This window comes from Balearica regulorum, chromosome 9 (genome assembly GCF_011004875.1).
Source record: "Balearica regulorum gibbericeps isolate bBalReg1 chromosome 9, bBalReg1.pri, whole genome shotgun sequence".
In the NCBI taxonomy this organism is placed as follows: Eukaryota; Metazoa; Chordata; class Aves; order Gruiformes; family Gruidae; genus Balearica; species Balearica regulorum.
The window spans coordinates 339,974-353,300 of NC_046192.1; the positions used below are offsets into that span (position 1 = coordinate 339,974).

Below are 13,327 nucleotides of genomic sequence, written 5' to 3' on the forward strand. Positions count from 1 at the left end.
CGGGGTCCGTCATCGCACGCTGGAAGACTTGTCAAGCATGCAGGCTGGGCTGTGTTTGGTGTGGCGCGAGGGCACGCTCGGTACGCGCTGTGCTCAGAAGCGTTTACCTGACCAGGGTAGCCGTACGTTGTTCTGGTCCCTTCCATCTCTGCTGCCTCTACAGCCTAGTGAAGGTTTTGTTCCTTTAAAAAGCAAGTTTCTGACCTTTTAGATTATTTTAAGCTCTCCCCACAGTCAGCTATCAGCATTAAATGAATTTTTGGCAGTTAAAAGGAAAAAAAGTTGATTGCACTCTACAAAGGTAAGGTAAGGCCTGGGATAAACACAAAGGAAAGAGGGCAAACGTTTTGGCTTTAGAAAGTCAAGGAAATTTATTTCCTGAGGTCATGAGACAGGAAGTAGATTCCTAGCCACAGTAAAGGAGGTCTCCTAATGAAGGCGAGAATGCCTAGTAAGACATGCTCAAGAGAGCAGATTGCTCTGCTAGCGCTTGGGAAGCTGCAAATCTTAGCCACTTTGAGTCAATCATGAAATTTCTAACAAAACCACACACATTTAGTGTTTGAATCTGAGTGGAAGTCTTGTTCCAAAGGAGGAAAGAATATCCATCAAGAGATGAGGGTGGGTCCTAGCCACGGTGATAGCTGAGGGGAGCAGGATGGGGTCTAGCACTCCAGACACCATTAGGAGACCTCTTGGGGCAATTGACTTGTGCTCCAGCCGCTGGGTCAGATTTCAGACAGGAAGTATTTGTGGCAGGTTAGTGTCAGGTCAGCGGGCTGGAGGAGTTTCTGCTTCCAGGTCATTATCGTTTGGGTCCCCAGGGAAGAGTCTTGGGGGCCACTTGAGCCCCAAAGCTGGGGAAGTCTTCAGAACTGCTCATATCAGGGGCCTAGAGCAAACAAAAAGGGAACAAGTTAAGCTCCTGCCCTGCTGCCAACCTGCATGGTGCGCCCCTGAGCTAAGCAGCATTTCTGATGTCCCATGAGCAGAGACAACGGGTGAGGGCCAAAAAGTATCATTATGTCCTCAGGACTGCCCCGGGTGGATGGTCAAGCCGTCTAGAGATGCCATTTGGGAGGGTGCAGATAGGAGCAAATGGCAGGCGGATCGAGGGCTCCGAGGGCCCAGTCTCAGGAACTCGGACACTGCAGTGGGGTCAGGCCAGTCCTGCAGCGGCACCAGGGCAGCTGAGGACAGAGCCACCATGCGCCCCAGCTCGCTGCTCCCAGCCAGAGCACAGCCGCAAACATCGAGCCAGTTCTGTGCCTCAGCAGAAGAGTCAGAAGTCCCAGGGCCCCATCCCTACCCTTAAAAGCAACGCGACCTGGCAGGGCACCTTCTGGTAAGGGTCCCCCCATTCCCCATGGCTCCACAGTGGGGTAGTCAGTGTGGGCAAGACGTTTGGAAGAAAGAGACAGCAAGGGCTTTGGAAGGCAGAGAGGCAGAGCCCAGGCCCGCTCTCAGCTTGCACGGGCCACAAAGACCAGGAAGGCCCTTCACTGCTTTCTCTGCCACCACGGGAGGGAGAGTGCTCTGTCTCCCCAGCCCAGACGGGAAGGCCAGACCTCAGAGCAAGCCCTTGGCAGAGGGTGCCACACGCCCTGCGCCCCCAGGCCCGGGGCAGAAGCAACACTCACCTTTTCGTTGTTGACAGTGGCCCAGGGAGCATCTCTCACCACAAAGCCCTTGGATGGAGCCTTGGATTCTTCATGTGAAGAGGGCTTCATATACACCTGCATCGCCTCGTTGTCCACCACATCTGCAAGCTGCAGTGACACAGCCCAGTTAGGGGGTGGAATCTTGATAGTTCCTCAGACTGGTATTACACGCCTGCCTCCCATCTCACCACACTGAAACCCATCCAAGGTCACCAGTCTGCTCTACAGTGACCAAACACAGTGTTTCTGCACTAGTCCGAGGGCCACCAACTCCTAACTGATGCAAGCTGCAGCAAGGCAACATGTGCCCATCCCAGTGGTGTTCCAGCATTCTCATTCACTGTCCTCTCCTGGACAGTGGGACCAGTCCCTGCACTGCTTTGCAGAGCACAGCCTGGGGCTCTGTGCCCAGCTGCTCTGAGGGACAGCTGCAGATGAGGGCTGACTGCCACCTTCACAGGGTTCCAGTTCTCCAATGCAGTGGTAGAACATGGAGATACTTCAGACATCAGCTCTGTAGCAGAGGAAATCCTTGCTAAGCCCCTGCACAGACTTGCTGAACACTTACATACTCCTCCTCCAAGTTCAGGATGTGATCAATAGCTTCTTCCACATTCTCGGGGAGTCCTGTCACAGTCACACAGTTGGGGTCAGGAGCTCCACTCTGGGGAAAGCGAATATCCACCTGCAACACAAGGAATTGGATAGGACTTACACCTGCACATCCGAAAAGCCACAGACTCCCCACAACCCTTGTCATTAGATTCACAGAAGAGAAAAGCCCTGATCTGTTCAGGGCCGCAAGTCTGTTTAGGACCTCCGTGGTTGAGATGCTGGGGGGGTGCACTGGAATATACCCCCATAAAGGAAGGCAGAGCAGAGTTTGCAGTAACGACCCATCTTCCACAGCAGCCCTGCTGTTCTCACTGCCCAGAGGCTCACTGCTTTCTGCACAGCACTTGCAGCAGAGGCAAAAGAGGGCTGCATTTCCAGACAGCATTCTCACACTGCTGCCAGCATTTTCACCATCAAGCCATTAGCATGAAGCACAATAAGCCTTCTGTCTCCTCCACAGATAAAGCAATTGTCAGCCAGGATTACTCTATGGAGCTGGCTTAGTGCACCCCACACCCAGCCACTGAGCTCTCTCACAGCTTGCCTTCCAGATGGGTGCAGGGAAGCCACACAAGACAGGACCAAAACCAAAGGCTGCTTATTTGGGAACCAAACAGCTTGTTTCAACAACTGAGCCCAGCCAAGATACAAGTCTCCAAAGCCTCGTTGCTCTGGGTTCACATTCACTGCTGCCCCTGTAGTTAAGCACGCTGCTACCGCCACACGCTGTCGGGGCAAAGGTCCCTGCACTTCCCAGCATCAACAGACTTTGCCAAATCTAGAGCCCTGAGAGCGTGTCAAGATTCCCAAAGTCAAGGGAAGCAACACTGCCCTAGAGAGACAAAGAAATCCAGAGGATTTCCTTGAGTTAAGCTCAAGCTGAGGGGGTGTGGGCACAGTCTCCTCCCAGACCCCCCCAGCAGTAGGCCTGGCTGTCCACTTCCAGTAATCAGAGTAGCTGACAGAACCACCTCCTCCCTTTGAGGACCCTGAGGGACCCTGTCTGCAAGAAACCCACTAGAAGGGCTGCACAGAGGGACTGAGGTCAGTGCTGTTTGCAGGGATAACCCAGAGCACCAAGGAAGTATTTCCAGGTTCCTCTTCTAGTTGTGTGCCAGCAAGATGGGAAGGGCTCAGCCTCCTCCCTGCCTAGCTCCCAGAAGAAGGGTGACTCACAGCTGAGGTCGTGCGGGGATGCTTCAGCTGGTGCCTGGGTGCGGTGCCCAGACAGCCCAGCTGCCCAGGGCATAGGGGTGCCCTGGCCCAGGGACTCTGCTCACATGCTTGTAGTGACAGAGCAGGACAGCACTGGCTTTTCCTTTGTGCCTGTTCCAGCTGAAGGTGCTCAACAAGCACAAGACACAAGGACCACAGGATGTGAGCCTCATGTTCCTCAATTCAGGAATAAAGCACAAAGCTGCTACCAAGCTCTTTGCACAGGAGCACCACTGGCCACCCAGGACCAGCCCAACCTCTGCTGCATCGCCCCACCGCTCACCTTGAACTCATCCATGATTTTGCGGATGGCTTTACCACGTGCACCAATGATGCGTGCGTGAACACGATGGTCCAGAGTCACATCCTCAGAGACCATCTGCTCCAGTTCGCCAACGATCTTCATGATGGCATCCCGGGCTGCCTCGGCATTCTTCTCATAGCCAGTGATGGTGATCTGGTCTTGGGCCTGGGAACAGGGAAATATGTGAGAAATCAGGCTCATAAGCAGCTGAGCAAGCCTTCTCCCTGCTAATCCTTTTCACCCTCCGCCTTATCCAAAGGCAGTGCAGAGAGTTCAGAGCCCTAGAGAAGATGCTGTCTTTCCTACGCTCAGAGACAACCAGCAGCCCTCCTTGCACCCCCTCTGACCTCTCACCTGGCTTTCATCATCCTTGTCAGGGAACTGGATGTTGACCTCATGCTCTGTGCGTATCTGGGTGATCACCGCTCCCTTCCGCCCAATGATTTTAGGGTGATACTTGGGATCCACAGTGACTGTCAGCTTGAAGCTTCGCAAGGCCTGGAACAGGAGAAACAGAGTGAGATACAACAGCAGGGAACATACCATGGCTGGTCCACTGACGTTCATCTAAGTCCCAGTGTTTCCTTCTGGCTTCTGAGATGTGCAGAACAGATTCTGCAGGGTCGTGCTTGAGTGCATGTGGCTACAGAAGAGCACCCAAGACATCCATATGCTGGGGCTTTGTGCTTCTGCCAAGTTCAGCAGGAACCTACAAGCAGCAAACAATCATCCAACTCATCCCTCACCTATTTATTCAGAGCTGTGATAAGGATTCAATGAGAATAGGTACAGAAAGACTCCTAGCACAGTGAGATTCCCACCCTGCAGTGTCTCAAAGGTACATCAAAGTATGATAGAGCCCTGGACAGTCCAGTTACCTAAAAGTAGAATCTGAAAATTTTCCTGTCAGTTCATGTTAAATGAGTTACATTTGGGTAACCCACTTACGAGCACTCCACACCTGCAGAGCACCTAAGATGAGTAGTTCCAGGAGTCTGTGCAACTTCTGAAAGGAACACCCAGAGACTGAAGCCTTGTTTGGCTGGAAGGAAGAAGGACAGGCACAGGCCTTACCCGATCCTCTTGTTCGGCTTGCAGCTCCTTCACTCTTTCCAGCAGCCCAGCCTTGGCACGGTCCAGGTTGGTAGCCAACCCAGTGATGGTGATGATATCGGACTGCAGCTCAGGAGCAGGGACCTGGATGTTCACCTGAGTAACAAGCAGTGATTATCATTTTGTATTACTGCTCCTTTTGTATCACTTGTGATGCCTATCACCGCAGGTTGGCATCTCACTGATCTCCCCTGCTGCCAAGACCAACTCCCACCCAGACAGCCTAAACCACAGAGCGGTTGAGGTTGGAAGGGACCTCTGGAAGTCATCTAGTCCAACCCCCTGCTCAAGCAGGGCCACCTACAGTCAGCTGCATGGGACCATGTCTAGATGTTTTTTGACTAGAACCCTGTTTCTTCTGCTGTTATCAGATTGCTTTGCTGTGAGGTTTCAGCCCCCAGCAGTCCCTGTACCAGCCCAGAGAGGCTAGGAAACAAATACATGTTCAACAGTGCTGCCTGCAGCCAACCTGCATCAGCCCCAAGAGTCCCCATGGACTTCTGGGGAATTGTCCCAAAGGGCAGGCACAGCAGAGCTGTTTCCCATGGCCTAGGAGGAAATCAACTCTCACACTGATGAGGAATCCCTGTAGGCACCAAACAAGTCATGCAACACTTGCAGCATCGACACCGATCACACAGCTTCAACACAAAACCTACCGAGCCCCACAGCCAGGGACTAAATGACACAGGTCTCATTTTCTTGTTACAGAGACTATATTGCATGGTCAAACCACAACAGTCCTGAGTATGTCACAACTGATTGCCACCACCACAACCGTGGTCACTTACAGATTCTCCAGGGCACAGGAGATGGGAGGAAGGGCAACCACTTACTTCAAACTCATCCATCATTTTGCGGATCCCACTTCCTTTCTGGCCAATGATGTAACGGTGAAGATCAAAGGGAACTTCCACCTCAATGGTGACAGGAACCAGAGCCTGCAGGGGAGAGAGCACAGTTCACCAGCTGAAAGATTTCTCCTGTCTTTCAGCTTGCCATATACTTGCCCAAAAGAACATGTGGCTGAACTGAAGTAGATTCCCTTGTAGTCAGTCTACAAACTCTACAGGAAGAGAGAGCGGCTGCGAACGCCAAGATGACCTTTTGGGTGTTAAAGCATTTTTTCCAAACAAGCAGTCTTAAATCCTGCCTCTGGGGACAGGCTGTTTTCATCCTCAGCTTCCATCTAGCAGAGACTTGGAAAACATCGCTGAAGGAGCACGGCAAGGTCTGCTAAAGCTAGAATGATTCAGCCTCAGACTCCCTTCTCTTTCCAGCTGTGCTCCATAAAACATGCATGTCATGCTTTTATGGCAAGTAACTCAGGGTTGCCTACAAGCTCTAGCAATTGCAAGGTCAGGCACTACAACTCAAGCCACTAGGCTAAATCAGAGAGGACTTCCCTTGAGCGGTACACACCACCTCCACAGTTAGCATCAGTGACCACCTGGATTGCAGTCTTGACCCAGTAGCTTTTATTACCACCACTAAAGTCTGCAGTGAGCTTCTTGCATCAGGGCCTCACTACATTACAGGGCTAAGGGTCTTAGAAAGTCACTTACCTGCAGCGCCTCCTTTGCTGCCTCGCACTTCTCTCTGCGGCCAGAGATGATGATGATATCGCACTTCTTTGGAGAGCTGGGATCTGCATCCTTCCCATCCTTGCCTTCCCCACCTTCCTCACCATTCTCCTGTACAGCTGGCTCTGCAACAGGGGCTGGGAATATGGAAAATCTCCTGTTAAATGCACAGAGTCCCCTCCTTGCTCATTATCTCCCCCTCGAGATCCTCAGGCTTTGCCACAAGAAGTCAGACACTTCAGGCTGCTATCGAGATCACTCCTAGCACAGGCAGCTTGCCATGGCTTAGCCTGGAATGAGCGAAACAAGAACATCCACTGAGACACTGCACAGAAAGGACCTGCAGTTGCACTGTGGAAGCAAGGGCTGCACTCCTACGTCAGCAGAGGCAACAAGTAAAGCTGGCAGTTTCTCCCCCAACAGGAAAGTTCTCCAGCACAGCGCTGGATGTTGCGGCAGGACGGCTGGTGCTAGGCTGTGCTGAATTCAGTATACCCAGCACCGAGAGCATGAGAGCTCAGAGAGACCTTGGTAACCTGGAGAGCCCTTTTTGCTGGGGTAGGTCCTCGTACTCCCTGCGCTCTGGTGAGAACACATTTAGAACACACAAGTCTGTGTGTTTACCTCCTAAAACTGTCCCCTCTTCCCAAGAGAGCAAGGCTGATGCTGAGCCCAGAATTCAAAGACACTGCAGGGAACACCTGGGGTCAGTTCTCCATTGATTTTAAGTAGAACATCTCCACTGACAGGGAGTGCAGGCTACACTATGCTATGCTCATTTGATCACCCCAACTACCATGCAAACATGCATCCATGGGTATACCTGGGTTCTCCTCCCTGTCAGGGAATTTGATCTGGACACCATAGTCTCGGGTGATCTGCTGGATCCGGGATCCTTTGGGGCCCATAATGGAGCGGTGGAACTTTTGTGGGATGGTGCACTCGATTGTCACTTGAGCTTCCTGTGAGAAAGCAGAGAAGCTCTATCACGATGCAGCCTCTTTCACATCAGAAAACAAGATGCTTGTGCAAGGTGAAATCCATAATGGACAGAGAGAGGAGTTAGAAAAGTTAACAGCTGCTGACAGGGGAAGAACCGGAAGTTTCCTAGAATCTTTCCTCTCTCAGAGAAGTTAGCAGAGGATTTCTTAATGAAGGCTGCCTCCAAGGCATGATGTCAAAGGCTTCTGAGACCAAAGCTCAAGCTCTGTATTACACTGAAGGGGAGGAAGCATTAGAAGGAAAAAGATAAAGAAGGAAGGAAGGGAACAGGTTTGACAGCTGGCTGCTTCCAAAAGCCAATACTAACAGCACAGGAAACCCCAAAGAGAGCAACCACTGCCCAAAGCAGGCATGGAGAGGCACAAGAAGGCTCCAATCTTTTAATGTCTAGAAGTAGACCTCAAGGAAAGGTCTCCTATTTTGACTCCTAAAACCCAAGAAGATGGTCAGAGGAGGCAATTCCTTCATATAGCATTGCCATTTTGGAGCCAGCTGCCATTCCCCAGGCCGAGACCTAAAGTCTGTAGACCCTATAGGTGGACAGCAAAGCTTCAAATCCCAGAACTACTGTGGGAGTTGTTCACATAAAGCTTGGCTGTACAGCAGGCTCAAAGAGGGCACTGCTGAAGCAACAAAGTGTAGAAGAAACAGTTTTCCTGCGACATACCAGGTCCTCGATGATCTCCTGGATGCGTTTCTTGGCTGCCTCCACACAGTCCTTGGCTCCCTTGAGGGTGACTTTGTCGCTCTGGGTGCCAGAGCGCGGGAAGCTGACCATCACACCACCATACTCATCTGCAATCTCACGCAGAACTTGGCCCCTCCGGATGACAAAGTGGCGGTGGTGCTTGGGGTCAACCACCATGGAGTCTTCAACCACGTTATCCTGCCAACAGACGACAGTCAGTCAACTCTGCGTGTCCTGGTGATAAGCATGAGTTTGCTGCACTCAACAGCAATCAGTTTACAACCTCACCCCAACATGTGACCGCAAGGAGGATCTTCCTGAGCTCCCATGAAGGGCAGCAGACGGTTTTAGGACAAGCAGGTCCTCCACGCTGATTCGTTACATCTTGCTACAGCGATAGGCAAGAAAGTAGAAAAAGTAGTTCATACCAGGTTCTTGATGAGGGCCTCCAACTCCTTCTGTGCCTCTTTGACAGCTTCCTCTGTTCCCATGATAGTGATCAGCTCCTGATCCTTGTCCTCAGAGGTTGGGAAGATGATGCGGGCCCCAGTGTTGTCACGCACCTTACGGATGTTGCCACCGCCCTTACCAATAAGGAATTTGTGGTACTCAGGCTTTGCACGTAGGTCCACAGTGTAACTCTTCGTTTGCTGAAAGGAGTCAGATACCCACGGAACATGTCAATATATAGAAAATACACATCAGCATGTAGGTATGTTACCTGCACCCACATACACAGTGTTGCAAGAGCAAGGTAGATGCAGCATGCTGTCAAAGTCAAAAAGGTGTACAATGTCTTAAATTAAAACCACTACCCGAAAGATGTTCTCAGGGCTGAAAAGCTAACTTTACACTCAGCATGACTGGTGAGAATATGAGCAGAAAAGACTTCCCTAGGAGAAGGGTCTTTCACACAAAGCAGCATAACCATTTGCTAACTCACTGCTGCAAGCCAGGCAGCAGAGGCAACCAACCGATCAGGAGAACACGTCCACATGCTGATATTAGAAAGGGATTTTTATTGCTATTAAAATGACCAGTCAGTCAGTCAGCCACAACTCAGAGCAAGGTCTTGTAACCCAAAGTTCTCAAACCTGGATATATGCAGTGAAATGGAAGAACTGGAGCTGGAATTCAGAGATCAAGAAAAAAGTAAAGGAGATACGCAGAGTAAGAGTAAGCTGTTTCAGAGAAGTGTGGATACCCAACAGCATTCAAACCACTGGAGTAGGGAGCCTTAACCCCTTGAGTATGTCCCCAGCCTGGGCAGAGCAGCGTTACAGCCAGTTCTTCTACCCATGGGAAAAGAACTCATTGTCACACGGATGCAAGCATAGTTTTCTTTTAATCATCCAAACTGTACTCAAATCCCTCAAAAAAGGATTAGGCTGTCTGATGCCAGAGGCTTCCCAGCAGGCAGAGGGGATCACCAAACCCCAGAAGGAAATGGCTGGCCAAACAATCTGCTCCTTCCCCTGTGAGACAAGGCTCACCTTCTCCTCTGCCAGGTGGAGCAGCTGTTTCTTGGCTTTCTCCACATCCTGGGCTGGGCCCCTGATGGTCACAGTGTCACTGCCAGAGCCCTCGGTGGGGAAGTGGATGTGGACTCCACCACACTCCTCCATGATGGAGCGGATGAAGCGGCCTTTGGCGCCAATGAGGGAATTGTGCAGTTTGGAAGGAATAGAGACCTCCACCTCTGTGATGTTGGCCTAAGAGAGGACAGTACCAGGCTGTTAGAGGGTAAGCAGAGTGGGTGCAAATATATTTCTGCAGCTTGACTCATTCCCATGTTGCCAGCAGCTACATGGAGCTGTAAGAAATGCCTGACCAGAAGGTTTGAGACTGGCTACTCCTGACCCATGAGCAGCCACAAACTTATGTTTAAGAGTCAAGAACAGACTGACACACACATTTGTCTCCCTGCCCTCCCCCACTACAAGCACTTCTTCTGTATTTATGTCTTCTAGCAACATTTTCAAGTCCCTCATCTGCAACAGGCCCGTCATTTCACTTACCAGCTCCTTCTGGATGGCAAGAATTCTGTGGCGAGCAGCCTCGCAGTTTGCTCTCTTGCCTGTGATAACAATTGTCTCCGAGTTGCTGTTCTCTGCTGGGAGATCAATTTTGGTGTTGCTTTCTTCACGGATCTGTGACAAAGGAAAAAAATAAAATCATCTCAGAGGCGTCCCATATCAGAAAAAAGCCCTTGGAGGTTATATTTGACATCACCAATGAGCAGGAGAGAGCAGCGAGTGGGATTTAGCTGCAGGCAGTTACCATAATGAGCACTGGAGATAGGAACAATATCTCACCTTCTTGATGTTGGCACCTCCTTTCCCTATGATGTTCTTGTGGAATTGTTTGAAGATGGGGACAGAAATAGAAAAGCTGTTTTCAACCTAAGGGAGAAAGGAAGGGAGAACTGAAGATTACACTGTCATGGCAAGTGAGGCCCTGTCCCAGGAACTTGATAAACAAGCTTCTGACAATAGGCTTAAACCCAAGGAAGTTCTCTACACAAGAGACTTGTAAGAATAAAAATAAATAACCTTCCCCTAGAGCCCTTAAGTAACAGGTATTACACCTCCCTGCCCCAATCCAGCCAGAGCAGTGTCCCACGCTCCCTCATCTCGAGGTGTTTCAGCCCTAGCCAAGTCAGTAACAGCTCTGCTATATTCCAGGGTTCTCCAGGCATGTAGGAGAGAACAGCAGACAGACGTCCCGCTTACCAGGTCTGCCACCATCTTTTGCATGTACTTGGTGCACTTCTCCACCTCATTTTTGGGGCCTCTAAGCTGGACGATGTCACTTTTGTGCGCAGGGTCTGGGAAGTTGATGATAACCTGCAGGAGGGGGTCATTTACAGTCAGCTCAAGCAAATGCAAGAACTGCTGTGCCAGACACATGCAAAGGTTGGGGGGATCCTATGCATCCCCTTTCCCATATGGAAGAGGGTAACTGTGTTAGTAGCCTCTGGTCAAAAGAACTATCTTCTCATACATATTAGATACTAATATGCCACTAAATTTATGACTGCAGCAACAATGTGTCTACTACCCAAATAGGAAATACCCACTCTGGAGTCCTCATCTCCTAGAAAGCCTTACCTCTGGGAATTTCTCCCGGATTTCCCGGATCCGCTCGCCCTTCTGCCCAATGATGGTCCGGTGGAATTTCTGCTCAATTATTAGGTCCTTGGTGCGTTCATTTTCCTGATGAGAACAGAGTTTTCACTGAGCATTCAGCTGGAGAGCCACGTACTTTTATTTACCAGTTTGCTGCCTGACAGTTTACTTGCCAGCATTGTCCCTCTTTTCTCCTCTAGACAAAATTCACTCTAGGTTGACAGAGAAACGGTATCCAAGGGAACAGAGGAACACATCTGGGAATAAGAACTCGCACTTGTGATGAGATGTAAGCGCTCGGTGGGCAAGGGGCACACACTTGCACCAGAAGGTTACAAGGGAAGATACGAGCCCAAACCCTGCAGCCTCCCAAGCATCACATCCTACTCACCATACGGGAAGCGAGTTCCAGCAGCTCTTTCTTGGCCTGTTGGACCCCCTGTGGGTCTCCTTCAATTCTGATCAGGTTGCTCTTCTCATTGTCCGGGGGAATGCGCACAGACACCTTGTAGAGGTCCTTAATCCTGTTAACTTCAAGGGAAGGGCTGTGGTGACACAGTCTGCTAGGCAAAGACTTAGAAGCAAGGCACCCTGATTATCAGTGCTTAGAGGCTGTTTAAGATGATCGGTCATTTCTAATCCCATATTGGTTTTTGGGGAGAAAGTCACCAGGCAGATTTCTATCACCCCCAATTGGCTGCTAAAATGTAATTCGCATAGAGCAACTTCAAAAAAGAATAAAAAAAAAAAGAGGAAAAAAAAGACAATTCTCTATCCAAAAAGACTCCAACACATTTCCTCCAGGACATGGCAAAGTGATTCCACCACTGTTCAACCTCCCAAGACACTTTCACACATTAAAGCCATCCCAAGACCTCACTGGCCATTTATCTCCTTGTGCTAACACCACAGAAGGGCAGAGGAAATTTCCGTGATGAAGACAGCACACTGGAGGAGCTCCAGAGCCCCGACAGGATCTACTAAACACGGAGAGCCCAGGATAGGAAGGATTAGAAAGGCACCCCACTTACTGTTAGCTCCATTCTTGCCAATGAGGTGTCGGTGGAATTTGTGGTCAACGTTGATTTCTGCATAATCCATCCGGTTGATCTATAAAGAATTATACAGGGCTAGGGAGGGTAGGCCACCACCTCTCCTGTCTTGTGCCCTAAGTAACTGCCTACTGCCAGTATTGGCGCTGACTCTCCAGTAGTCAGCTGCAAGCACTCCTCCTGCTATTAAGCAGAGCAGAAGCACTCCCCTGCTTTGAGCTGAGAGCACCACGCTTGTGAAACATTTAAAGGAACTGCTAAGCCTCTCCAGCTACGACTGAAAGAGAATCCTTCCTTCGCTGCCTCAAAAGATTTAACACGTGCTGCTGATTTTTTAAGAATGCTACAGACAAGCTTCATAACCAAGGGTTTCATCCATCTGCCACACAGCTTGTCTTCTGCAAGTTCTGTTAAGCACATCAAGACATCATGTGGATGTGATACACACATCATCTCTGCTCTGTTACTCCTTCTTCCCCCTCTTTCTTCTTATGTACTGGAACGAGTAACACCAACTTACCAGATCCTTGACCATGACTTCAATCTGTTCCTGGGCCACATTCACATCTTCTGTAGGTCCTTCCAAAGTGATTTTATCCTCTCCTTCAGTGAATTCGATGTGAACCTTGAGATGCAAGGCAATGAATCCAGTAAGAATTTCCAAGATACAAGCCAGGCCAATGCTGTTAGTCAGGCCTATACTATCAAACCCTGCCACTAGGAGACGGCTTCCTTCTCACAAAGTACACACATCGTCCCCATGGCTTCAGAAGTAGGTAGTTTAGAATTCTGGCCATATCAGTCTAGAGCCCAAGGCTTTGGTGCTGTCCTGGAGTCTGCGAGGGCTTTGGAGACGTTACTCACCTGGTCTTTCTCTAGATATGAGGGATACCACGGAGAAGCCTCATTGAAGTCAACATTTCCAGGTATCCTACTACATCAATTCTCAAAATAGTTCCACATAAA

General features: G+C 50.1%; 1 protein-coding gene across 2 annotated transcripts in view; it reads right to left on the reverse strand.

Annotated features, from left to right (window-relative positions):
- Positions 1–345: 345 nt before the first annotated feature.
- HDLBP (high density lipoprotein binding protein) overlaps positions 346–13,327 on the reverse strand; it is a 38,660-nt gene continuing 25,678 nt past the window's right edge. For both annotated transcript variants that reach the window (XM_075760624.1, XM_075760623.1), the window contains exons 10-28: positions 12,882–12,986; positions 12,341–12,419; positions 11,701–11,840; positions 11,292–11,396; positions 10,914–11,027; positions 10,497–10,583; positions 10,200–10,331; positions 9,675–9,893; positions 8,610–8,831; positions 8,161–8,379; positions 7,315–7,453; positions 6,474–6,628; positions 5,745–5,849; positions 4,870–5,004; positions 4,150–4,293; positions 3,775–3,960; positions 2,230–2,346; positions 1,641–1,769; positions 346–892 (exon numbers count right to left, since the gene is read on the reverse strand). In XM_075760624.1, the coding sequence (XP_075616739.1) occupies positions 806–892; positions 1,641–1,769; positions 2,230–2,346; positions 3,775–3,960; positions 4,150–4,293; positions 4,870–5,004; positions 5,745–5,849; positions 6,474–6,628; positions 7,315–7,453; positions 8,161–8,379; positions 8,610–8,831; positions 9,675–9,893; positions 10,200–10,331; positions 10,497–10,583; positions 10,914–11,027; positions 11,292–11,396; positions 11,701–11,840; positions 12,341–12,419; positions 12,882–12,986 (2,619 nt within the window). In that variant the 3' untranslated portion in view covers positions 346–805. The remainder of the gene's footprint in view (positions 893–1,640; positions 1,770–2,229; positions 2,347–3,774; positions 3,961–4,149; positions 4,294–4,869; positions 5,005–5,744; positions 5,850–6,473; positions 6,629–7,314; positions 7,454–8,160; positions 8,380–8,609; positions 8,832–9,674; positions 9,894–10,199; positions 10,332–10,496; positions 10,584–10,913; positions 11,028–11,291; positions 11,397–11,700; positions 11,841–12,340; positions 12,420–12,881; positions 12,987–13,327) is intronic.